General features: G+C 45.2%; 2 protein-coding genes across 13 annotated transcripts in view; one reads left to right on the plus strand and one right to left on the minus strand.

The window, feature by feature from the left end:
• The window catches only part of RP9 (RP9 pre-mRNA splicing factor), a 175,234-nt gene that overhangs the window by 29,513 nt on the left and 118,393 nt on the right, over positions 1–27,328 (minus strand). The gene's annotated exons all lie outside the window — the stretch shown is intronic.
• The window catches only part of FKBP9 (FKBP prolyl isomerase 9), a 49,228-nt gene continuing 26,488 nt past the window's right edge, over positions 4,589–27,328 (plus strand). The window contains exons 1-4 of the mRNA XM_079710841.1: positions 4,589–4,836; positions 19,178–19,323; positions 19,868–20,057; positions 20,324–20,469. Of these exons, the coding sequence (XP_079566967.1) occupies positions 4,604–4,836; positions 19,178–19,323; positions 19,868–20,057; positions 20,324–20,469 (715 nt within the window). The 5' untranslated portion in view covers positions 4,589–4,603. The remainder of the gene's footprint in view (positions 4,837–19,177; positions 19,324–19,867; positions 20,058–20,323; positions 20,470–27,328) is intronic.

A 27,328-nucleotide genomic window follows, 5' to 3' on the forward strand; every position in this document is an offset into this window, starting at 1 on the left:
TATGCATACACACATCCCCTCCCTCTGGACCTCCCTCCCCTCTCCATGCCACCCAACCAGGCCATGACAGAGCACCGAGCTGAGCTCCCTGTGCCTATACAGCAGGTTCCCCACTAACTATCTATTTTAAACATGGTAGTATATTTATGTCAAATCTAATCTCCCAGTTCATCCCACCCTCCCCTTCCCCCTGTGTCCACACGTCTGTTTCTCTACGTCTGCCTTTCTATTCCTGCCCTGCAAATAGGTTCATCTGTACCATTTTTCTAGATTCCACATATATGTGTTAACATACAATATTTGTTTAGTGAAAATTCTTTTGCTGCTTATATCCACCTGGGTTCTTTACGTATTTTGGCACCAGATTGAGAAGTTTCCTGGTCACCGATCCAGGACGATATGCAAGGTGTTGTGGTCACTCCACAGAAGTATGCTGGACCCTCCTCCACCCCAAATCGGTGTGCTGTCAAGACTGATGATGCCACATATGCACCGAGAGGGTAGGGAGAAATTTATTATTCACATATTGAGGCTTTCTGGGAGAGCAGGTCAGGCACCTAAGGCAGTTCAAAAATAGCTTCAGCAAAGGAAAGGTGAGTGACCCTGGGTTTTATTGTGTTTAGGAGGTAGAACCTGGGTGAATACTCCTGCACACAGGCCAAGGCTTTGTGGGGTTTGAACTTTCCTCTGGTGCCAAGCGAAGGAGTGTGTGGGCTTTCTTATCAGCTTGTCCACAAGTGGGGAGGAAGCGGAAAGTGGAGGCGGGGCTTGAAGGGTGACAGTGGTCAACATAAAAAAATGGAGTCAGATTGTTTATGACCCAGGGTCATCTTTCAAATTCAGCCCCATTTTCTTATTGTGATAAACTCAATGTAGTGACATCTAATAAGCAGTTAGACAAACGGGAATTCTTTCTCTGGTGGTTATGATTCTGAATCATTCTTCTTACCCATCACCCTTTCTTTATGCCTATAGCATCTGGAGGTGTGTGCAGGTACAGCTCCTTTCCAGAAAGAAAGAGTAAAGTGATTATTACCCAACTGTGAATACACATGGAGTCACCCTTCACGTTGTACCCAGGAGCCTAGCCCAGGTGAGTGAGAGATGCCTTCTTTGTCCTCCCTCTGTGTTCTATCCTCTGCTTCAGTCTTTTCTACCGCTCTGCCTCATCCTAAGATAGCAGATTCACTCTCAAGGCCAGCCAGAGGGCCTTGGTGTTGGCCTAATTGTAGAGGGGTGGCTGCAGCTAGTCCTGACTCTGTGTTACTGGATAGGTTTGAAGCCTTTCTGAATGAAACAATTTTAAAAACACTAGATTTTCTTCTTCTTCCCCCCCTCCTCAACCCCCCAACCAGGGATGGAACCCAGGCCCCCTGCCGTAGAAGCATGGAGTCCTAACCACTGGACCACCAGGGAATTCCCCCAAATGACTAGATTTTCTCCTGCTTATGTGTATTTTTAAATTAATTAATTTAATTTATTTATTTTTGGCTATGTTGGGTCTTTGTTGCTGCGCGCGGGCTTTCTCTAGTTGCGGTGAGCAGGGGCTACTCTTCGTTGCGGTGTGCGGGCTTCTCATTGTGGTGGCTTCTCTTGTTGCAGAGCTCGGGCTCTAAGCACACGGGCTTCAGTAGTTGTGGCTCACAGGCTCAGTAGTTGTAGCTCACGGGCTCTAGAGCACAGGCTCAGGATTTGTGGCACATGGGCTTTGTTGCTCCGCGGCATGTGGGATCTTCCCGGACCAGGCCTCGAACCCGTGTCCCCTGCATTGGCCGGTGGATTCTTAACCACTGCGCCACCAGGGAAGCCTGCTCCTGCTTATCTTGACCAGCTTTTGCAGCATAGCTTTGATGCCATTGTTTTGCTCACAAGGTGTTTTTTAACTAGTTCTTAACTTACCAATGACCTTTTCCCCACTGGGAAGATGGAGGAAGGAAAAAAATGAGTAAAAGGGAAAGATCACATCCTATTACATACTAATGAATCATGGCTAGATTAGAGGGTAGACTGCAGAATCTGTCTCCCCCTTCCCCCCTGCTAAACACTAGACTTCAAAGAATTCTGGTCAAGTAGTCAGTAAGCTCCCAAGGGTCCAGGTCCACAGTTCTCTGCAGCACAGTGGAAACATTTGAGAAGTCCCGTATTATTATTTCTAATAATTTAAACTGGTATTCTATTTAGTAACCAGTAGGATTAGAGGAAAAATTGAAGACAATGTGCGTTGCTTGATGCTTGGAGGGAAAGGGGGAGACATCTAACGTAACTGACAAAACCTGTTGGTTGACAAACCAATTGCCATTCCTCCTTCGCTTCCTTGCTCACAGCACTCTGGTTTTGTTCAGGAAGCTTAGGGAGCCTTCTACTTCAGAGGAGGCTGGTTAGAGAGTCGAGACTCTTTCCTTCCTTGCTCTCTGGAGATGAATCTTGATTAGTCTTAAACCAATCGTAGTAATCCTATATCTCTTCCACTGATAGGTTAGCAATGGGCATGGGATACAGTTTCAGTCAATGAGACATGAGGGGAGGTCTGTTGGAGGGAGGCTTTCTGGAAATGCTTGCTCTTAATAAAGGATACTTGGAAAGATAAAAGATCCCTTTTCTGCCTCAGGGTGGCGCTCCCTGCATGGGGTAGCTGGATCTGGGGGAGCCATGTTGGAATCATGAGGGGGAGCAGTGAACCCCCTGAGGAGGACAGGAGAAGACACCTGAGCCCTTGAGTATGTTCTAGAGACACTTTATTAACCACTCCTGCAGCTGCTTCCCTTCCAGACTTTCTCTTCTGAGAGACAGTATCCATCTTTATGGGTTAAGTGATTTTTGAGTTGGGTCTTCTCTCACTCATAGATAAGTGTGATTCCTTACATTTACACAGTACTTTGCAGATTTCCATCCCTCATAAATTGCTTCACTTGATCCTCATAGAAACTCTATGGAGGTAGGCAAGACATCTTACAAATAAGGAAATTAAGGCTCAGAGAGTAGGGGGATGAGTGGCCTTACAACCAGGGTGGTCTGATTTCTAGTCCAGGGTTTTTCATCAAACCACATGGTGACTCCAGGTGTGTTGTCAAATACTGAAGGTGGGAGAATTTCTTGGAAACTCTTGGGGAGGGAGAGAACACACTGCTGGAAACATTTCTCCTACTTCACTTTTGCCTCAGGTCAGCTCAGATGAATTGGGGGGGGTGATGTTTTTCTTAATATGGCCTTTTCTTTATCCCCAACTCAGTGTGTGCCAAGCTGAAGTTAATAGCTTATAAAGCTTAGCCTCCAGGGTTTACTGCTCTTGGAAGATCTGATTCATGCATGAGTCCTTCTCTATTTCAGGCTCAATGAAAACTGGAATTCTTTCTTTAGTGTCCTGCTTTACTTGACGGATTATGTTTGTAATTTTTTTTTTTTTTTTTTGCGGTATGCGGGCCTCTCACCGTTGTGGCCTCTCCCGTTGCGGAGCACAGGCTCAGCAGCCATGGCTCACGGGCCCAGCCACTCCGCGTCATGTGGGATCTTCCCGGACCGGGGCACGAACCCGTGTCCCCTGCATCGGCAGGCGGACTCTCAACCACTGCGCCACCAGGGAAGTCCTGTGTTTTTTTTCTTTAATAAGTTGTTGGATTCAATTTAGTCACAATTTATTAGCATTTTTGCATTTCTAGTTATAAATTAGGTTGGCGCCCACATTCTCTCTCTCTCTTGCTATCTTTGCCAGGTTTTGGTATTGGTATTGTTTGCTTCCAAAACGAGTTGAGAAACCTTTGGTGATCTGCTTTCATTAGTCCAGTTTCAATAAATGAGAACAACCAATTCTAAGCTAAGAATGCATTAAACTACTCTAATGAATTTCCCGCAGCATCTGAGTCTCTAATGTGGGGTCTTAACCGGCTTAGTCATGCGGGTGGGACCACGTGGGATGTTTGCTATTAAGTATCACTCACAGGTAGCAACTTAAAACTTCCGTCTGGACAACTGTTAGGGGAGTCTCACAATTCATGTCTCCCCCTTTCTCTGGGTATTAAAAGAAAATCCTGGAAAAAAAATCTTGAAGACGGTTTCAGTCATTTTCAACGTAGAATCCAGCCTTGAAACTAATTAAAAAATTTTTTTTCCTCCCTCCCCAAAGCAGCAAGGGGTAATTGGATCCGCGGCCACGTAGAAGCCTCTGGTGGCACTAAATCCGGAAAGTCTCTAGCGACAGGCAGAGACCAGCGGATTTGCCTGGGTAGTAACAGTTTTTCCCTCCCAACTTTGGGCCGAAGCCCAGTCCCGAGGAGTTCACGGTTTCTCCCTCGGGGACGGGTCCCCTTTGAACTCGCCAGCCGAAGAAGGCCCGCCTCTTCCCCGGGCGGGCCAGCCCACCCGACCCTGCGGGCCCTGGCGTCTCAGGGCGCAGCAGGCGGGTCCTGGCGCGCGGCCGCGGCTCCTCCCCTCCCTCGGATGTGGCCTGGGGGCGGGAGAGAGGGGGTGGTTGCTACCGCCTGGGGAGGGCCAGGAGTCTTTTCCACGTTTGCAAACGCAGCCGCACGCCCAGGCCCGACCCGCGCCGCCTGAGCTCAGCGCGCCTCGCCAGCTCCGCGCCGCGCCCCCCGTTTCCTCGCTGCCCGCGATGGCGATCAGGGCCCGGGGTTGGCGGCCCCCGCCGCCGCCGCTGCTCCTGCTGCTGCTCTGGGTGACCGGGCAGGCGGCGCCCGTGGCGGGCCTGGGGCTGGGCTCCGACACGGAGCTGCAGATCGAGCGGCGCTTCGTGCCCGACGAGTGTCCCCGCACCGTGCGCAGCGGCGACTTCGTGCGCTACCACTACGTGGGAATGTTCCCAGACGGCCAGAAGTTCGACTCCAGGTACCTCGCACGGCGTGCCGGCCCGACCTCCGAGGCTGCAGCGCCCGTTCTCCCAGCTTCCCTGTCTCCGGACAGGCCTTTCCCTCCCGACGGACCTCCCCCAGCTCCGCCCCGCGCTCCTCCCTCTCCCTCTTCCCACCCAAAGCTTCCCAGACCCTTCATCCCTTCAGCCTGGAGTGCTGGGGGCTGGGGGTGGGGGTGCGGTGCCGCGAGAGTTTCCCGGCCCTTTTGCTTCCCTGGTCAGCGGGAATCTTGATAGGACCTTGCGCAGCAGCTGGGTCGGGACAGATCACGCCCTCCCTCTCCACCCTGCGCATGAACACAGGCGAAATGGGTGTAAAGTCGTCAGCCCGTGAGCAGACACAAAGAGCAAATGTTGGTGTCCGCCTGCTGGTCTCCCTTTACTGTCCCTTCTGGCAAGGCCCTTGAGTGTCTAGTAAGACATGCCCCTCGAATGTGATAATGCTGATGATGATGAAGGTGATGATAGCAGCCGCTAACATATATGGAGCTATTACAGTGTGCCAGGGTAGTTCTAAGTGCCTTCCATATAACGAACTCATTTAATTCTTAACAATTCTCTGAGGTAGGTACTATCATTACCCTCATTTTGCCAGTGAGGTAACTTGAGGCCATTGAGGCTAAGAAGCTTGTTTAAGCAGAATCATTTTGAAACCCAGACAATCCAAGTCCAGGACTGTGCCTGTTAACTACTGCCCTTCCTTTACTGCCTTACAAAAAACTCCCTAGGCAGGAGGTAATCCAGAGCAAGTCACTCAGCTTTGACACGGGGCCATGCACCGTGTCCACAATTTCAGCCCTAAACTCTGCCCCAAGATCACAACACCTCTCCCAGCTTCTCTCCAGTTTAGCTTTAGGGTTGACAAGGCCTCTTCGCCTCCAGCTCCAGGCTGCTCTCCTTCCCAAGTCTTTGTTATAATCCTAGGTCTATGCCTTATAATCTCTAAAGTGAATCACCAGAATAAGTAAAGAGAAATGTTTGTTGAGCATCTGTTTTGTGTTCGAGGCTGGGCTAGGCTCATTCCTGAAGTTATCTTTTAAAAAGTACTCTTAGCCTCTCTTGCCTTTTTTGAAATTCCAGACAATAAGTCAATATAAAAAATCTGGTTAGTATGCCACGTGGCACATAGCAAGCGCTGAGAAATAGTCATTCTCACTATTGTTTCAGTTGCTTCTTTTTTTAAAAAAAAGAACAGCTTTATGAGATATAATTCACATTCCATACAATTCACCCATTTAAAGCATACAATTCATTATTTTTTAGTATATTCACAGAGTTGTGCAATCATCACAAGTCTCTAATTCCAGAACATTTTCATTGTTCCAAAAAAGAAATGCTGGATCCATTAACAGTCACTCACTTCCCCTCCAGCTCTAGTTAACCACTAATCTACTCTCTGTCTCTTTATGGAATCATGCAGTTTGCAGCCTTTATGTCTGGCTTCTTTCATGTAGCATAATGTTTTCAAGGTTCATCATGTCATAGCATGTATCAGTACTTCATTCCTTTTTATGGCTGTATAATATTCCATACCGTACTTTGTTTATTCATTCGTTGGTGGACATTTGAGTTGTTTATGCTTTTTGGTTATTATGAATAATGATGTTATGAACATTCATGTACAGGGTTTTCTGTGGATATGTGTTTTTACTTCATTTTTTTAAAAAAACATTATTTATTTATTTTTGGTTGTGTTGGGTCTTCATTGCTGTGCACAGGCTTTCTCTAGTTGCGGCGAGTGGGGGCTACTCTTTGTTGCGGTGCGCAGGCTTCTCATTGCGGTGGCTTCTCTTGTTGTGGAGCACGGGCTCTAGGCGCGCGGGCTTCAGTAGTTGTGGCATGTGGGCTCAGTAGTTGTGGCTTGTGGTCTCTAGAGTGCAGTCTCAGTAGTTGTGGCGCATGGGCTTAGTTGCTCCGTGGCATGTGAGATCTTCCCGGACCAGGGATTGAACTCACGTCCCCTGCACTGGCAGGCAGATTCCCAACCAGCGCGCCACCAGGGAAGTCAGGTCCTTGCAGTTTTTTTTTTTTTTTTTTTTTTTTTTTCGGTACGCGGGCCTCTCACCGTTGTGGCCTCTCCCGTTGCAGAGCACAGGCTCCGGACACACAGGCTCAGCGGCCATGGCTCAGGGGCCTAGCCGCTCCGCGGCATGTGGGATCTTCCCGGACCGGGGCACGAACCCGTGTCCCCTGCATCGGCAGGCGGACTCTCAACCACTGCGCCACCAGGGAAGCCCGTCCTTGCAGTTTTGATTCATGTTTCCCTAATGGCTAAAGATGTTGAGCATCTTTTCATGAGTTTATTGGCCATTTGTGTATCTTTTTAAATTTGCTTCATTAATTAGAAAATAGGTAAGAATTTCCTGTTTGTGTTGATGTTAATAATTCCCATTGGAACAAATTGTCTAACACTTTCTACCCTCTAGGATGGCAGCCACTGTGAGGCAGTGTGGGACAGTGGAAAGAAAACAGAGGAGCTACCATCCATTCAGCAAATGTGTATGCAGTGTCTGCCCCTGAAGATGGTATCCCCTCCCTGCCCTTTTGCTTATAGTCCAGACAGTTATATAGTGCGATAAGTACAGAAAGAATAATAGCACACACTTCTGTCTCTCACATAGAGTTCACACATAGTTCTTACCATGTGCCTTTACATACAGGAACTGAAATGAATTCTTTTAACCTCACAGTTCAGTGAGGGAGTTATCTCGTTATGAACGAAGACTCTGAGGCTCAGGGAGTTCAAGTAATTTACCCAAGGTGGAGTAAACTACTAAGTAGTTTAACTACTTAACTACTAAGTGGTGGAGTGGGGCTTTGAATCTAGGCAGTTTAGTGCCAGAGTCTAAAGTTTATGATCTGTAGTCTATCACGTATATGATGGAAGAACGGCAAGGAGCTTTGGAAGCACCCAGAAGGCTTAACTATATGGTGTGTGTGTGTGTGTGTGTGTGCGCGTGCGTGCGTGCGTGTGTGTGTGTGTGTGTGTGTGTGTGTGTAGGGGTTGGGGTGGGGGAGGGGTGGTCAAGATGGAGCTCTGGGATAGCAGGAATAAAGCCTGAGGAAGATTAAAATTTACCAGGAGGAGCTGAGGGGTGAGCGCTGGGGAGTAGGGGTCAGAAGAAAGGGTGTGACTGGTAGAGAGAAGAGCATATGCAGAGGCCTGGAAGTGAGGGCATGTGAAAGCTGTTCAAAATAGCCTGAGCCTGGGCTTCCCTGGTGGCGCAGTGGTTGAGAGTCCGCCTGCCGATGCAAGGAACGTGGGTTCGTGCCCCGGCCCGGGAAGAATCCCACATGCCGCGGAGCAGCTGGGCCCGTGAGCCATGGCTGCTGAGCCTGCGTGTCTGGAGCCTGTGCTCCGCAATGGGAGAGGCCACAACAGTGAGAGGCCCGCGTACTGCAAAAAAAAAAAAAAAAAAAAAAATAGCCTGAGCTTGGAGTGGGAGTAGAGGAGTGACAGAGGGGTTAAAAGAGGAGGTGAAGGGAGGCCAGAGAGGAAGACGGGGCCAGCGTTTGAGAGCTCTCCTCTGCCTGGCTATGGAGTTTGGTCTTTTCGAGGGACCATGGGAAGCCACTGAAGAGTTAATCAGGGGCGTGAGGGATCAGATTTGCATTTTACAAAGGTCCCTTTGGCTGCAGTGTGGACAATGGAATGGTGGGAGCAGGGTACACAGTAGGTGATTCATTAATGTGAGTTTCCTTCTAGGGCCTCTATTCCTTTGGGAGTTTATGAAGTATTAGGGTGTTACTTTGCTATTCCTGCACAAAGAGCTTAGGGAAGGAGAAATCCGCATGCTTTGGGCTTTGGCTGTTGATCTGGAGGTTTTGCCCAGAAGAAAATGATAGCTGTCGTTCTGACCAGGGTCATAAACCACAAAGGGCCTTTCTTTCCACAGAGCATTCTTCCTGCATCTGTGCCTGGCGCTTGGGGGCAGTTGGTATCTTTTCAACTTATGGACATTTGCAGTTGCCAGGAGGCCCAGCCTTTCAGCCCTTGATCACTGGCTTGGACGTGGTTTCATTTTATTTTGGAGCCTTCGTGGGCTTGTTAATATGCTCTGTGGCTGCTGATACAGATCTAAGGAGAAGACAGCAGCTTCCCGCCTGCAGGTTTCTGTGGGGGGCTTCTGCTCTCACTCTCTAGTCCTTGGAAACTCATTGTCCACCACTCTTGATTCAGCTTTTGAGGAGTTCCATAGCATTCCTAGTAGTAAGGGACTGAAGTTTAACATGTTCCTGTTGTCTTTAGCAGGCAAAACCAGCATCTTGGTCAGTTCATTCACAGTCTCAGGCCTGTCTGCAGGCCTTTAAGGTCTATACATTCAATAAATATTACTGCGTGACCACTACATGCCCTGTTGGGTATATAGGTTGTAAATGCTCAGACCCAGTGGTGTTCAAACTGTACATGCATCAGAATCACCTGAAGCTTATTATACACAGTTCCTGATTAGGTAGGTCTGGGATGGGGCCTGAGAATTTGTATATCTAACAAGTTCCCAGGTGATGCTGATGCTGTGGTCTAGGACCACATTTTGAGAACCATTGCTCTAAAAGAATCATAGACTTGTAACAGAGGTCAACTTCATTTTACATATTCATTCATTCATTCAACAAATATTTATTGAATACCTACTATTCTAGTTGTTGGGATGTAGCAGAGATAAAACAGACAAAAATCCCTGCCCTCAGGTAAAACTATTTTGTATGATACTCTGATGGTGGATACATGTTATTTTACCTTTGTCCAAACCCATAGAATGTACATCACTAAGAGTGAACCCTGATGGGGGACTTCCCTGCGGTCCAGTGGTTAAGACTCCACGCTTCCAATGCAGGGGGCGCGGGTTTTTTTTTTAAATGAAATCCTTTATTGATTTTTATTTTTTGCTGTGTTGGGTCTTCGTTTCTGTGCGAGGGCTTTCTCTGGTTGTGGCAAGCGGGGGCCACTCTTCATCGCGGTGCGCGGGCCTCTCACTATCGCGGCCTCTCTTGCTGTGGAGCACAGGCTCCAGACGCGTAGGCTCAGTAGCTGTGGCTCACGGGCCTAGTTGCTGCGCGGCATGTGGGATCCTCCCAGACCAGGGCTCGAACCCGTGTCCCCTGCATTGGCAGGCAGATTCTCAACCACTGCGCCACCAGGGAAGCCCCGGGGGCGTGGGTTTGATTCCCGGTTGGGGAACTAAGGTCCCACGTGCCGTGCGGCCAAAATAAATAAATAAACTTAAAAAAAAACCTTTAAAAATAAACTTAAAAAAAAAAAAAAAGAGTGAACCCTGATGTAAACTATGGACTTTTGGTGATAATGACGTGTCAGTGTAGATTCATTGATTCTAACAAATGTACCCCTCTGGTGATGCATTCTGCTGATAATGGAGGAGGCTGTGTGTGTGGGGGCGTGGCGTCAGGGGGTGTATGGGAAATCTCTGTATCTTCTGTTCCATTTTTTTGTGAACTCAAAACTGCTCTAAAAAAAACCAAAGTCTATTCAAAAAAAATCCCTACCCTCAAGCCAGGGTAGGGGGAGGGCCCAGAAACCCATTACAGCTGGCTTAAGAAGAAAGGAAGGGAATTTATTGGAAGGATCTCCAATTCCTCCTGAGGATCCAGAATTGTGAATGGAGGTGACTTTCTGGATCTCTCTGAGGGATTGCAGAGGGGCCGCATTTTCCCCTTCCCTATAAGAGAGCTCCAGCAGGCTTTCCATGCCACATACATGACCTCTTGGGTCCAGTAACGCTGACTCACTGGAATCTGTCTCAATTCCACATTCCCAGGATCTCTCCCATTTGATTGGTCCCATTTGCGTCAGGTTCCTGGCCCCCCCCGCCACGTGGGTGTTAAGTCATGTGTTAAGTGAAAGGGCATCACGGCTCATCCCTTCTGCAGGACTGGATCTCAGAGAGCCGGTGGGCTGGGCAGTACCTCGGACAGTGTCAGGGTGGACCGGAAGGGTTAAGTGGCGGCAGAGAGACTCAGGTCAGGACTTGCTCACTTAGGTGGGAAGCATTTAAATTGTTGATCTGCATGGTAAGCCTTTCTACGGAAAAGCCATGTAAAGAAAGAGAAGCTTCCCATTGCAGTTCTGCTAACTTTAGGAAAAGTTCTTCTTTTATTGGCAGGCCAACCTAATGCCCCCTTTGAAGACTTAATGGCACTGCTTTTTTTTTTTTATATTTATTTACTGATTGATTTTTATTTATTTATTTTTCGCTGCGTTTGATTTTCGTTGCTGCACGCAGGCTTTCTCAAGTTGCGGCGAGCGGGGGCTACTCTTGGTTGCGGTGTGCGGGCTTCTCATTTGCGGTGGCTTCTCTTGTTGTGGAGCATGGGCTCTAGGCACATGGGATTCAGTACTTGTGGCACGCAGGCTCGGTAGTTGTGGCTCGCGGGCTCTAGAGAGCAGGCTTCAGTAGTTGTGGCGCACAGGCTTAGTTGCTCTGCGGCATGGGGGATCTTCCCAGACCAGGGATCGAACCCATGTCCCCTGCATTGGCAGGCGGATTCTTAACCACTGCCTTAATGGCATTGCTTTTAATTTTCATTTGTGGGTCATTGCAAGTAACTATACATTCATATTGATTATTTAAGTTGGCTATATTTTGCTGGGCTGAAAACTTGTGTAAAATAAGAATTATTTATAGAGAGCTGACATTTTAACTTGTGCAGTTGCTTAAAAGCAAAAATCCACAATAGCAATGTAACGATTTTACTTTCCTTTGCAAAACTTTTCTTTTAATGATACTTTAATGCACCAAAGACCATCCAGGCCAGCTGCTTGCATGTCAGGGTCAGACCCTCCGTGGAGGTGTGAATAGATGCGTTCTCTCCTTTCCTTCCTCTGCACTCCTACTTGCTCCTCTTTTCTCCCTCACCTTCTCTCTCTTCCTCTCATTTTTCCATCTGGATAGCAGACAGGTAGTCTGCCAGATCATTAGTGGCTTGCCTTTCCCCCCTGCCAGGGCTCATTAGCTGTTGGTAGAGGTGGTTGTTTGAGGAAGATACTCTTGGGCAAAGGGTCTGGGAAGCCCAGAGTCACCTTTGGGAGCAAGAGGTGTGGGGAGGGAGGTGGGAGGCAGAAACATCAGACTTGGCCTCCCTCCCTTGAGTTGGGCCCAAGCTCAGCAGTGGAATTCAGCCTGGGGAGTGTGTTGAATCTCACCTGTGTCATCCCAGGGCTAGGCATCCATCTAGGAGGTGAATTTCTACTTTTGTGCCTTTCATGAATGTTCTAGTCTCATTCACCAAGGGCTTTGGCAAGGACCACAGTCCTCATGTCAAGCACGTCCCATGTAAGCCAGCCATCTGACCAACTCTGAGACACCAGAAGGCGGTTCCCATGCCCAATCGACTGGCTCTTTATTAACTTGCTTCCCTCCTGTTATGAATTCTCAAAATATGGCAGTCTCTTTAATGTTCAAAAGAAATTTATTCAGTCTAATGTACAGCAATGTGAATATAGTTAATAATACTATATTGTATACTTGACATTTGCTAAGAATGTAATTCTTAAGGGTCCTTACTACAAAAAGAAAATAGTAACTATGTGAGGTGATGGATATGTTAATTAGCTTGATTGTGACAATTATTTCACGATGTATCAAAACATCAAGTTATACACCTTAAATATACGTACTTTTTATTTGTCCATTATACCTCAATAAAGGTGCAAGGGGGAGTAATGTATTCGGTTATTATTTGTCTAAACTGAATCTAAAATTGGCATTTAGAGCAAGCTGTCTTTTCCTTTCATAGTTGATCAGGGCTTCAGCTCTGCTAACCATAGGGCCATTCTCTCTCCCCTTTGTAATGGCCATTTTAACTTCATTTCCGGCTCTGAGATCAAAAGAATCTCAGCAACAAGTAGTATACATGCATGTCAATTTTCGGCAAAATGTTTAAAAATTAATTTAATTTTTAAAGCAATACAGATGCACAGAGTTTTAAAAGCAGTTAAATAATTCCATAAAGCTTAAAATTATAGTTACCAAGCTGCTAAGAGTGGGGAAGGGGCTCCGGGATGAGGTGTAGCTGTTCTGAATTCGGACTTTGATGCTCCAGGTTTCCTTCTGCCCTGCGGCCTCCGCAGGCTCTAGGAGGCACACGGCGTCCACCCTTGACCAGATCCCCTTTTGCATACACCTAGATTCTGTTTCTTCCCTTCTAGGTCAGTTTCTGCCCCTCCGTTCCCTTTCCATCTTCCAAAATGTTACCATCTCTTAACGGCAAGGGTCTCCGCTCTGGTTTTCTCAGTCCTTTTTAAAAAAAGAGCTGAGGAGCTTGGCTAGGAATGGGCTTTGGGGGCTCTAGAGAAGTGAGTGTGTTCAGTTTGCCGTATGTTCTTTTTAAAGTTCATCCTCACTGCAGGTTGAAACCTGCATTTAGAAGTAGAGCCACAGTATTTATGCTTTAAGAATGCAGCCACAGGGGTAGTTACCTATCCTGAGGAATAAGCGCAAGACAGTGTATGCTTGTTTGTAGCAGATGAGTGAGTTGAATTTGAGTGAGTTGAATATGATGGGTGTTATGTGATGTCTCCTGTCATAGTGGTCCTTGAGCTGATCAGCTGGAAGAGCATCACTGGAGGGTGCTGCAGCCACCTCCCATACCCCCCTTGGGGCAGAGGAAGGTAGAAGTGTCAGGGGCAGCAATCAAAGGGTCTACAGCAGTGAATGAGCAGGGGAGAAAAAATAAGCTGGTGGAGAGGAAAGGGGGTGTTGGATGTGCTGGATAATTTCCATTTGCCTTTCTAGGTCCACTCTACCCCTGTTCCACTTGCTTTTTGCTCTGGGAGGTTGACCTATATGGACTACCTGTGCATAGTACGGGTTATATCAGTGACTCTCTTGTAGTCCGGCTTGTGGTTGGGTTCAGCCATGGGGCATCAGCAGGAGATCAGAGGGAGGGAGGAGAGTGTGGTGGAGATATTTATTCCTCTGGCTCCCTGCCTATAGAGTCATCACATGGGCTGTGTCCCTAGACCAAAGGTCCTAGCTTAGCTTCTGTCAGGTGCTCTGAGCTCCCTCTCTATTCCTGGATCCTTCAGGTCTGGGTGTGACAACTGCACTCCCTTCTTGTCCCCAGAGGCACTGCATTGTGCCTTAATTGTTTCTCTGCACCCTGCACACAGCCCCTTTATTAAAGTATCCTGGAGCTGCCTAGTTTGTGCCTATCATCTCTTTCCTGCAGGACCTCGATTGGGACATCTGCAAATCAGCCCAATACTGGGGCAGGCTGAATAAGGGCTAATTCCAGCACTTGCAGAAATAATTTTCATGACCAGCTCCTGGCTGGACCCTGCGTATGAATTTGTTCCAGTAGTACTGATCAGCACAGATTTGCTGAGAACAACTTTATTTTTCCAGATGGTCAGAGTTTTCAGCTGTAGACAAAACTGGCCTTGCTTGTTAGTTTCTCATGTATGTAAATTACACATTTTCTTTCGGAAAGGTGTTTTTTGTTTCTAGCATGTTGCTTAGGCAGTCATCAAATGAATAAATTAATGCTGCGAGGCCATACCAGTTTTTATACATCATCTAGGGAGGCCCTGTGCATGGAGGATAAGAGTCAGATAGTCCTGGGTTCTAGCTTTTTTTCCCATTTGGCTAACTTGGTGAGCTTGGGAAATTTTTTCACCTCCCAGGAGCCTGAGTATCAGCACTTACCTTCAGGTGTTGTATGAAGATTAAATGAGGTAGCGTATAGAAAAGCTTAGGTTACCCCTGTGCCTGACACATAATAAATGCTCTCTAAATAGTAGTTACTATTAAAAACTCTCGTTAAACTTGGGTTCTGTGGATGAAAAATATAAAGTTCTGTGCCTGGGAAGTCTTCGAAGCCTGAATTCAGGTCCATAAATCCTCCAGTTTGATGATGGTTCAGGGTGTGGCAAAGCCCCAGCCAAGTGAAACTGAAGAGCTGGCATTCCCCAGGGTGGGTTTTGGTTTCCCGGAGACAGAGGGTGGAGGCGTCGAGCCGACTTCGGCACAAAGCTGATTATGTGCTTTTGTTCTCTGGCTTGTCAGCCAGAACTTGGACATTTGCTTTCTGTTCACTGACCTGGAGAAAGGAAGGCTGTGAAATGGACTAAAAACTAGGAGGAGAAAGGGAAGGAGAGGGCAGGTCTGAGGAGGATGACCTGACAGGTGGTGAGGTGGACCGTGCTGCTCTCCCAAGCTGTTCATTAAGGAAAATGAGGAAAATGTAGCAGTAATTTACCAAGTGAAGGGCAGGTAAATTCCAACAGCCCTTATTTAACATTTTATTACACAAGTACAGTCGTCTCTTGGTATCCATGGGGGATTGGTTCCAGGACCCCTTTGGATACCAAAATCTTCAGATACTCAAGTCCCTTATATAAAATGGTGTAGTATTTGCATATAACCAAGGCACATCCTCCTGTATGCTTTAAATCATCACTAGATTACTTCTGATACCTAATACAATGTAAATGCTATGTAAATAGTTGCCGGTGTTCAGCAAATTCAGGTTTTTGCTTTTTGGAACTATCTGAAATTTGAAAAAATATTTTCAATTTCCAGTTGGTCAAATCCATGAAGTGAAACCTGTGAACATGGATTCCATGATCATTTTGAAATTAAGAGAGAATTAAAGAGAAGACAAACCGTCACCTGAAATCTCCTACCCATAGATTACTATTGGTAATATTTTCACGTTTCACCTTGTGGATTTTTCACATGCATCTATATATGTAAATTCAAAATGCGATTATTTTATATGTGGCTCTGTAACCTAAACTTTTCTCTTCATGTGTATGTCCTTCTATGCCAATGAATAGAAATGTTAAATTTTTTTTTATTGAGGTATAATTGACATATAGTATTATATTAGTTTTAGGTGTACAACATAATGATTTGATATTTGTATATATTGCAAAATGATCACCACAATAAGTGTAGTTAACATCCATCACCATGCATAGTTACAAAAAATTTTTTTCTTGTGATGGTAACTTTTTTTTTTTTGGCTGTGTTGGGTCTTCACTGCTGCATGCGGGCTTTCTCTAGTTGTGGAGAGTGGGGGCTACTCTTCCTTGCAGTTCGCGGGCTTCTCATTGTGGTGGCTTCTCTTGCTGTGGAGGACAAGCTCTAGGCACGTGAGCTTCCGTAGTTGTGGCTCACGGGCTCTAAAGCGCAGGCTCAGTAGTTGTGGCGCATGGGCTTAGTTGCTCTGCGGCATGTGGGATCTTCCCCAGCCAGGTCTCGAACCCGTATCCCCTGCATTGGCAGGTGGATTCTTTTTTCTTTAACATCTTTATTGGAGTAAAATTGCTTTACAATGGTGTGTTAGTTTCTGCTTTATAACAAAGTGAATCAGCTATACATATACATATATCCCCATATCTCTTCCGTCTTGCATCTCCCTCCCTCCCACCCTCCCTATCCTACCCCTCTAGGTGGTCACAAAGCACCAAGTTGATCTCCCTGTGCTATGTGGCTGCTTCCCACTAGCTATCTATTTTACATTTGGTAGTATATGTAAGCCCATGCCACTCTCTCACTTCATCCCAGCTTACCCTTACCCCTCCCCGTGTCCTCAAATCCATTCTCTATGTCTGCGTCTTTATTCCTGCCCTGCCCCTAGGTTCTTCAGAACCTTTTTTTTGTTTGTTTTTTTAGATTCCATATATGTGTGTTAGCATACGGTATTTGTTTTTCTCTTTCTGACTTACTTCACTCTGTATGACAGACTCTAGGTCCATCCACCTCACTACAAATAACTCAATTTCATTTCTTTTTATGGCTCAGTAATATTCCATTGTATATATGTGCCACATCTTCTTTATCCATTCATCTGTTAATGGACACTTAGGTTGCTTCCATATGCTGGCTATTGTAAACAGAGCTGCAATGAACATTGTGGTACACAACTCTTTTTTTTTTTTTTTTTTTTTTTTTTTTTTTTTTTTTTTGTGGTATGCGGGCCTCTCACTGTTGTGGCCTCTCCCGTTGCGGAGCACAGGCTCCGGATGCGCAGGCTCAGCAGCCATGGCTCACGGGCCCAGCCGCTCCGCGGCATATGGGATCCTCCCAGACCGGGGCACGAACCCGTATCCCCTGCATCGGCAGGCGGACTCTCAACCACTGCGCCACCAGGGAGGCCCCACAACTCTTTTTGAATTATGGTTTTCTCAGGGTATATGCCCAGTAGTGGGATTGCTGGGTCATATGGTAGTTCTATTTTTAGTTTTTTAAGGAACCTCCATACTGTTCTCCATAGCGGCTGTATCAATTTAGGCAGGTGGATTCTTAACCACTGTGCCACCAGGGAAATCCCAATGATAACTTTTTTTTTTCCTTGTGGCAAACCTGTTTAATGAACAAGTAAGAACCCCTTAGAATTATCACAGCAGTACACCAATGATAACTTTTTTTTTTTTTTTTTTTTTTTTTTTGCGGTACACGGGCCTCTCACTGCTGTGGCCTCTCTCGTTGCGGAGCACAGGCTCCGGACGCACAGGCCCAGTGGCCATGGCCCACGTGCCCAGCCGCTCCGCGGCATGTGGGATCCCCCCGGACCGGGGCATGAACCCACGTCCCCCGCATCGGCAGGCGGACTCTCAACCACTGCGCCACCAGGGAAGCCCCACCAATGATAACTTTTAAGAGTTACTTTCTTGGCAGCTTTGAATATGCAACACAATATTATTATTATTTTTTAAAATTAATTTTTTTTTTTTCGGTACATGGGCCTCTCACTGTTGTGGCCTCTCCCGTTGCAGAGCACAGCTCAGCGGCCATGGCTCACAGGCCCAGCCGCTCCACGGCATGTGGGATCTTCCTGGACCTGGGCACGAACCCGTGTCCCCTGAATTGGCAGGCGAACTCTCAACCACTGCGCCACCAGGGAAGCCCTAATTTATTTATTTTTATCTTTGGCTGTGTTGGGTCTCCGTTGCTGTGTGCAAGCTTTCTCTAGTTGCGGCGAGTGGGGACTACTGTTCGTTGTGCTGTGCAGGCTTCTCATCGCGGTGGCTTCTCTTGTTGCAGAGCATGGGCTCTAGGTGCACGGGCTTCAGTAGTTGTGGCACTCGGGCTCAGTAGTTGTGGCTCACGGGCTCTAGAGCGCAGGCTCAGTAGTTGTGGCGCATGGGCTTAGTTGCTCTGCAGCATGTGGGATCTTCCCGGACCAGTGCTCAAACCTGTGTCCCCTGCGTTGGCAGGCAGATTCTTAACCACTGTGCCACCAGGGGAGCCCTGCAACACAATATTATTAACTATAGTCACCATTAACTATATTCACTATACAGTATTATTAACTATAGTCATGTATAGTAATGCTACACATTACATCCCTGTAGTAGAAATCTGTTATTTTTAAATGGCCATAGAGCATTTTATTATATGTCCTTGCCTTATATGCAATCAGTACCATACTCTTGAACTTCTAAGTTATTTCCAGTGTTTAGTTATTATAAACCAAGCTCTGTAGTCATTTTCTTAAACACAGTGTCTAAAATTCTGTAGGTGTCTCTGCCAGTATGTAAGGTACTTGTAGGCAAAGTCCATGCCTTGGACTTTTTTATATCCCCCAAAGCCCCTAGCATAGTATCCTAATTGGCACCCCCTTGTTGTTGCTAAGTTTGACATGGAAGAGGATGAGAGCTTGGATCATAGCCATGATTCCATTATTTATTTTCCTACTTAAGGCCATCACCAGTCAGCCTTTAAAACACATGTATTAGTGATTTCAAGACTACATCAGACTTTCTATCACCTGCAATAATTATGTATAGTAATATTGGCATAACCCTTAGGTTTTGAGAGTACTTTTCACATTGTTATATGGTACGGATCTTGTGATGGCTATTATCACTCACATTTTGCAGTGGAGGAAACTGAGATTAAGAGAGTTTAAGTGTACTTCCTGCTACACCATGCTGCCTCTTTGTTTAACTTATTGACTTAAAAGAAAAAAAAAGAAAATTAGTGTTAATTTGCACATGAGTATCTGTGATGTTGCTGTTAGGTACCAATCACACAGAAATGGAGTAAACGATTTTTTTTTAATGGAAGAATTGGTAGATATTTCACAACAAACCACATATATTTTTTTCTAGAGAGGGTTATGCTGATGCTTATCTGACTAGATGTGCTGGCAATATTCAAGGTAATTAAAAAATTCCAACCCTGCACGTACTGTCCAATGAAGATATGTCCTGTATCAGTAACTCCTCTGTGGGCTTTTTACTTTGCAGCGACCTCACTCTGTCCATGGGTACATTTTTACAGGTTAGTTTCACTAAGGGAAGGATTATTTATACTTTTCCTTCTCTCTCCCTACCTTTTGGGTCTTCAGCTATGACAGAGACTCCACTTTCAACGTGTTTGTGGGAAAAGGACAACTGATTGCAGGAATGGACCAAGCTCTGGTCGGGATGTGTGTCAATGAGAGGCGTTTTGTGAAGATCCCCCCAAAGCTGGCCTACGGAAGTGAAGGAGTTTGTAAGTGTTTGTTCTGTGCTTGTAAACACATCTGCTGAAACCACCAGAACATTTGCAGGCTCTTCAGTCAGGCAGACTAGAGTCTTTGGAAGCTTCGGGTAGGGGAAAATGAGAAGCTGTGAGCACACACACACAGCTAAAATTTCATCTTGAAAGTTTATTTATTCTAGATATGAAAGAAATGTTATTAACACAGGTGTACTGAATGTTTTGCTGAGAGGAAATTTTTGTGTTTTTTCTCTTTTCTTTAAATTTCATTTGGAGGGAGTTCCCTGGTGGCCTAGTGGTTAGGATCCTGGGCTTTCAATTCCATGGCCTGGATTCAATCCCTGGTCAGGGGACTGAGATCCCGCAAGCCACAGGGTGCGGCCAAATTTTTTTTTTTTCATTTGGAAAAAAGAAGGAGGGAACGTGGCTCATTTTGGAATTGTATGTGACCTCTCGAGCCCTTTTGGCTTCCATTCACCTTGGCAGCATCCTAGGTGTTTATTTGTCTGGCCCAAAAGGCAGCAGCTTCTCAGTGTGAACTCTCTTTATTTTCAAGCTGGTGTGATTCCCCCAGATTCAGTGCTTCATTTTGATGTACTTCTGATGGATATTTGGAATTCGGAAGATCAGGTTCAGATTCACACTTACTTCAAGCCCCCCAGTTGCCCTCGGACCATCCAGGTGTCTGATTTTGTTAGGTACCACTACAATGGAACGTTCTTGGATGGGACACTGTTTGATTCGAGGTAAGTCCTGCCATTCATGGCAGTATCATTGAAATGCCCCTTAGTTCTTTCTCTCTCATCAGCTTTTTTATGCCCATGGAGAAATCAGAAAAGGGATTCATTCCCAACTGCTCTGTGATTGGGAACAAAGATGTATACATGCTTTTTCTCCAGGGATGGGTATGAGGTCATTGGTAGCTGAGTTTTGGGCAACAAAAACCTTTTGAAGGATGAATTGGAAATGCCCTCATGGTATGGAACTTTTCCCCTTTCTCATTGGTTTTCAGTCACAATCGCATGAAAACATATGACACATATGTGGGAATTGGCTGGCTGATTCCTGGAATGGACAAAGGGCTGTTGGGGATGTGTGTGGGAGAAAAGCGCATCATCACCATACCTCCTTTTCTGGCCTATGGAGAAGATGGAGATGGTAAGTCCTTCTCATTCTTTGAACCACTCTCATCTGTCTTTATTTCTTTTGCAGTGGTTAATTTAACTTACCATGTGAAACCCACCAGAGCTTTTGGTCTGGACTTGCAGTGTCCAATGTGGTAGCCACTAGCTACATACAGCTATTTACATTTACATTAGGTTAAATAAAACTTTAAATACTGTACCTTGGTCACACTGCCACAGTTCATGTACTTAAGAGCTACTTGTTGCCAAGGGCTGCTATACTGGACAGGGCAGATACAGAGCATTTCCATCACTGCAGAAAGTTCTATTTGGACGGTGCTAGTCTAGGTCATTTGCTGTCTGATGAGTAAGTTGCAGAAATCTCTACCTATTAATGGTCATTGTTGTTCTTTTTTTTTTCCACCTAGCACTATTTTATTAAAAAAATTTTTATTTGAGTATAGTTGCTTTACAATGTTGTGTTAGTTTCTACTGTACAGCAAAGTGAATCAGCTATGCGTATACATATATCCCCTCTTTTTTGGATTTCCTTCCCATTTAGGTCACCACAGAGTATTGAGTAGAGTTTCCTGTGCTATACAGTAGGTTCTCATTAGTTATCTATTTTATACATAGTATCAATAGTGTATATATGTCAATCCCAATCTCCCAATTCATCCCACCCTCATTATTGTTCTTAAGTAAGACATCTCAGGACTTACCTGGTGGTCCAGTGGTTAAGACTCCATGCTTCCAGTGCAGGGGTGTGTGTTCCATCCCTGGTCGGGGAACTAAGATCCCACAAGCCGTGTGGCCAAAAAAAAAAACAAAAAAAAGAAAAGAGAGAAAAAAAAAAGTAAATGTGATGCTATTTAAGAAGTTTACTGACAGTGATACCCAACTTCTAATAACCCCCTAATATAATGTTTTCCAAGCTATGTTTTCTGAGAGCTCTAGGTCTACAGAGCAGGAGGAGAGGGGAGCCTTCTCTCCTGTCGAGTTCCACTTTTTTTTTTTTTTTTTTTGCGGTATGCGGGCTTCTCACTGCTGTGGCCTCTCCCGTTGCGGAGCACAGGCTCCGGATGCGCAGGCCCAGCGGCCATGGCTCACGGGCCCAGCCGCTCCGCGGCATGTGGGATCCTCCCAGACTGGGGCACGAACCCGCGTCCCCTGCATCGGCAGGCGGACTCGAGTTCCACTTTTATTACTGGGAATCTGCAGACAGTTTCTTTAAAAACCTGCTAAAAAAAAAAATAAAGCTTGAAAATAACTGCCGCAAATACATCTTAATTCTCCCCTCCCCAAGATATGTTATTATTCTTATCACTACTCAAACTCTCTCATCCTTGGCTAGTGGAAGTTCATTCTCCTTGTCTCCCAAATCCTTTTATCATCATCCACATGCATATGAGGTACCAAATAAAGCTAGATGCCTAGCCCAATGTGAGGAATGTTATTTATTTGTTTTAAATAAATAATTTAAATATTTTAAATACATAGTTTATTTAAAATAAATAATAAATAATTTAAATATTTTAAATAAATAGTTTATTTAAAATAGTTATTTTTAAATGCTTTATACGTTGACACTGTGCTCAGCTAGCCAGGTATAAATTTAAACAGGTGAATTGTATAGTATGGGAATTATATCTCAATAAAGTTGTTACAAAAAAAAGCAGGGCTTCCCTGGTGGCGCAGTGGTTGAGAGTCTGCCTGCCAATGCAGGGGACACGGGTTCGTGCCCCGGTCCGGGAAGATCCCACATGCCGTGGAGCGGCTGGGCCCGTGAGCCATGGCCGCTGAGCCTGCGCATCTGGAGCCTGTGCTCCGCAACGGGAGAGGCCACAACATTGAGAGGCCCACGTACCGCAAAAAAAAAAAAAAAAAGAAAAAGCAAATATTCAGGTAGTACATAATAATGCTAGAAAAATTTAAACCCTGGGGTTACCGTAAGGCCTTCTGTTTTCTATTAAATTAAAAGATGCAGAAAAGTTAAAAAGATTAATATTCTATCACACACCCTCCCACACCCACACCTGCATTTCAGGGATTAACCACACCTGATGATCCAGAGGCTGACTCAGCAGCCTGCTTTCAGCAGATTTCACCATTCCTCTGAGGGGAAGGAGACAGAGGGGTGGGCTCTGCCAAAGAGCCGGTTGAAGGAGCACAGTCTTGGCATGCCCTGTGGTTCACTTGTCTAGGCCTTCTCCTTTGCGTGACATAACAAATGGCAAGTAAGAGTGTTGAGGTAAGTGGTTTGTCAGGTAACTAACTTCCTTTTATCCCAGAGTCCTGGATTTAGAGTTACTTATTGGTTGATGTTGATCTTTGCAGGAAGAGCTAGTGCCCAATAATCTCTTCATGTGGATTATCGTGTTGCACATATTCAATAAATCCTTACTGTTAGGAACATCCATGAGAAGCAATACCATCCTGAAGTGAAATAGAAATGATTTGAGGACTATTTATGTTTTGGATTGTGGGTGCCGTTTTTTCCCCTCTTATCTCAGCTAACTTTAGTTTTACTTATATCTTGTTTTGGATGCACTTAAAGGATTGAATTTTTGCCTCTTTAAAAATTGGCGGGGGGGGCTTCCCTGGTGGCGCAGTGGTTGGGAGTCCGCCTGCCGATGCAGGGGACTCGGGTTCATGCCCTGGTCCGGGAGGATCCCGCATGCCACGGAGCAGCTGGGCCCGTGAGCCATGGCTGCTGAGCCTGCACGTCCGGAGCCTGTGCTCCGCAATGGGAGAGGCCACAACAGTGAGAGGCCCGCGTACGGGAAAAAAAAAAAAATTGGGGAACATCCCTGGTGGTGCAGTGGTTAAGAATCTGCCCGGCAGTGCAGGGGACATGGGTTCGAGCCCTGGTCCAGGAAGATCCCACATACCACAGAGCAGCTAAGCCCGTGCGCCACAACTACTGAGCCTGCACTCTAGAGCTTGCAAGTCACAACTACTGAGCCCACATGCCACAACTACTGAAGCCCACGTGCCTAGAGCCCGTGCTGTGCAACAAGAGAAGCCATTGCAATGAGAAGCCCACACACTGCAACGAAGAGTAGCCCCCACTCGCCGCAACTAGAGAAAGCCTGCACAGAACAACGAAGACCCAGTGAGCCAAAGATAAATAAAATAAAATCAATAAATTTACTTTAAAAAAAGTTGATTGTGAGAGACTCTGGTAGAGCTCACACCAAGGAGTACTTCCCAGAACTTCTGCTGCCAGTGTCCTTGTCCCCACAGTAAGCCACAGCCACCCCCTGCCTCTGCAGGAGACCCTCCAACACTAACAGGGACTCAGACTGATCTCCGAGATTACCCGATAACTTTAGCAAGACTGAATGATATGAAGGAAAAAACCTATATGTGTGGAAAAAGGACAGAAACTAGAAAAAAAGCCGTGTGGCTGACAGGGTCTTGGTGCTCCAGCCGGGTGTCAGGCCTGAGCCTCTGAGGTGGGAGAGCCGAGTTCAGGACACTGGATCACCAGAGACCTCCAGGCCCCATGTAATATCAATCGGCAACAGCTCTCCCAGAGATCTCCATCTCAATGCTAAGACCCAGCTCCACTCAATGACCAACAACCTCCAGTGCTGGACACCCCATGCCAAACAACTAGAAAGACAGGAACACAACCCTACCCATTAGCAGAGAGGCTGCCTAAAATCATAATAAGTTCACAGACACCCCAAAACACACCACCAGATGTGGTCCTGCCCACCAGAAAGACAAGATCCAGCCTTATCCACCAGAACACAGGCACCAGTCCTCTCCATCAGGAAACCTCACAACTCAGTGAACCAACCTCACCCACTGGGGACAACCACCAAAAACAACAGGAACTATGAACCTGCAGCCTGCGAAAAGGAGACCCCAAACACAGTAAGTCAAGCAAAATGAGAAGGCAGAGAAATACGCAGCAGATGAAGGAGCAAAGTAAAAACCCATTAGACCAAACAAATGAAGAGGAAATAGGTAGTCTACCTGAAAACAAATTCAGAGTAATGATAGTAAAGATGATCCAAAATCTTGGAAATAGAATGGAGAAAATACAAGAAACATTTAACAAAGACCTAGAAGAACTAAAGAGCAAACAAACAATGATGAAAAACACAATAAATGAAATTAAAAATTCTCTAGAGGGAATCAATAGAAGAATAACTGAGGCAGAAGAACGGATAAGTGACCTGGAAGATAAAATAGTGGAAATAACTACTGCAGAGCAGAATAGAAAAAAAAAGAATGAAAAGAATTGAGGACAGTCTCAGAGACCTCTGGGACAACATTAAGCGCACAAACACTTGAATTATAGGGGTCCTAGAAAAAGAAGAGAAAAAGAAAGGGACTGAGAAAATATTTGAAGAGATTATAGTTGAAAACTTCCCTAACATGGGAGAGGAAATAGCCCATCAACTCCAGGAAGCACAGAGAGTCCCATACAGGATAAATCCAAGAAGAAACACGCCAAGACACATATTAATCAAACTATCAAACATTAAATACAAAGAAAAAATATTAAAAGCAGCAAGGGAAAAGCAACAAATAACATACAAGGGAATCCCCATAAGATTAATAGCTGATCTTTTTTTTTTTTTTTTTTTTTCTCGGTACGCGGGCCTCTCACTGCTGTGGCCTCTCCCGTTGCGGAGCACAGGCTCCGGACGCGCAGGCTCAGCGGCCGTGGCTCACGGGCCCAACCGCTCTGCGGCATGTGGGATCTTCCCAGACCCGGACACGAACCGGTGTCCCTTGCATCGGCAGGCGGACTCTCAACCACTGCACCACCAGGGAAGAATAGCTGATCTTTCAGCAGAAACTCTGCAAGCCAGAAGGGAGTGGTAGGACATATTTAAAGTGATGAAAGGGAAAAACCTACAACCAAGATTACTCTACCCAGCAAGGATCTCATTCAGATTCGACAGAGAAATTAAAACCTTTACAGACAAGCAAAAGTTAAGAGTATTCAGCACCACCAAACCAGCTTTACAACAAATGCTAAAGGAACTTCTCTAGGCAGGAAACACAAGAGAAGGAAAAGACCTACAAAAACAAACCCAAAACAATTAAGAAAATGGTAACGGGAACATACATATCGATAATTACCTTAAATGTAAATGGATTAAATGCTCCAACCAAAAGACACAGCCTGGCTGAATGGATACAAAAACAAGACCCGTGTATATGCTGTCTACAAGAGACCCACTTCAGACCTAGGGACACATACAGACTGAAAGTGAGGGGATGGAAAAAGATGCATGCAAATGGAAATTTGCATGCATCTTTCCATGCAAATGGAAATCAAAAGAGAGCTGGAGGAGCAATTCTCATATCAGATAAAATAGACTTTAAAATAAAGACTATTACAAGAGACAGAGAAGGACACTACATAATGATCAAGGGATCAATCCAAGAAGAAGATATAACAATTGTAAGTATTTATGCACCCAACATAGGAGCACCTCAATATATAAGGCAAATGCTAACAGCCATTAAAGGGGAAATCGACAGTAACACAATAATAATAGGGAAGTTTAACACACCACTTTCACCAATGGACAGATCATCCAAATGAAAATAAATAAGGAAACACAAGCTTTAAATGACACAGTAGACCAGATGGACTTAATTGATATTTATAGGACATTCCATCCAAAAACAACAGAATACACTTTCTTCTCAGTGCTCATGGAACATTCTCCAGGATAGATCATATCTTGGGTCATAAATCAAGCCTCAGTTAAGTTAAGAAAACTGAAATCATATCGAGTATCTTTTCCGACCACAACGCTATGAGACTAGATATCAGTTACAAGAAAAAAACTGTAAAAAATACAAACACATGGAGGCTAAACAATATGCTACTAAATAACCAAGAAATCACTGAAGAAATCAAAGAGGAAATCAAAAAATATGTAGAAACAAATGACAATGAAAACATGACAACCCCAAACCTATGAGATGCACCAAAAGCAGTTCTAAGAGGGAAGTTTATAGCAATACAATCCTACCGCAAGAAGCAAGAAACATTTCAAAAAACCAACCTAACCTTACACCTAAAGCAATTAGAGAAAGAAGAACACACAAAAAAACCCAAAGTTAGCAGAAGGAAAGAAATCATAAAGATCAGATCAGAAATAAAGGAAAAAGAAGGAAACGATAGCAAAGATCAATAAAACTAAAAGCTAGTTCTTTGAGAAGATAAAAAAAATTGATAAACCATTAGCCAGACTTATCAAGAAAAAAGGGGAGAAGACTCAAATCAACAGGATTAGAAATGAAAAAGGAGAAGTAACAACTGACACTGCAGAAATACAAAGGATCATGAGAGATTACTACAAGCAACTCTATGCCAATAAAATGGACAACCTGGAAGAAATGGACAAATTCTTAGAAAAACACAATCTTCCGAGACTGAACCAGGAAGAAATAGAAAATATAAACAGACCAATCACAAGCACTGAAATTGAGACTCTGATTAAAAATCTTCCAACAAACAAAAGCCCAGGACCAGATGGCTTCACAGGCGAGTTCTATCAAACATTTAGAGAAGAGCTAACACCCATCCTTCTCAAACTCTTCCAAAATATAGCAGAGGGAGGAACACTCCCAAACTCATTCTACAAGGCCACCATCACCCTGATACCAAAACCAGACAAAGATGTCACAAAAAAAGAAAACTACAGGCCAATATCACTGATGAACATAGATGCAAAAATTCTCAACAAAATACTAGCAAACAGAATCCAGCAGCTCATTAAAAGGGTCATACACCATGATCAAGTAGGGTCTATCGCAGGAATGCAAGGACTCTTCAATATATGCAAATCAACCAATGTGATACACCATATTAACAAACTGAAGGATAAAAACCATGTGATCATCTCAATAGA

The sequence above is a fragment of the Hyperoodon ampullatus genome (assembly GCF_949752795.1).
Source record: "Hyperoodon ampullatus genome assembly, chromosome: 9".
NCBI lineage: Eukaryota > Metazoa > Chordata > Mammalia > Artiodactyla > Ziphiidae > Hyperoodon > Hyperoodon ampullatus.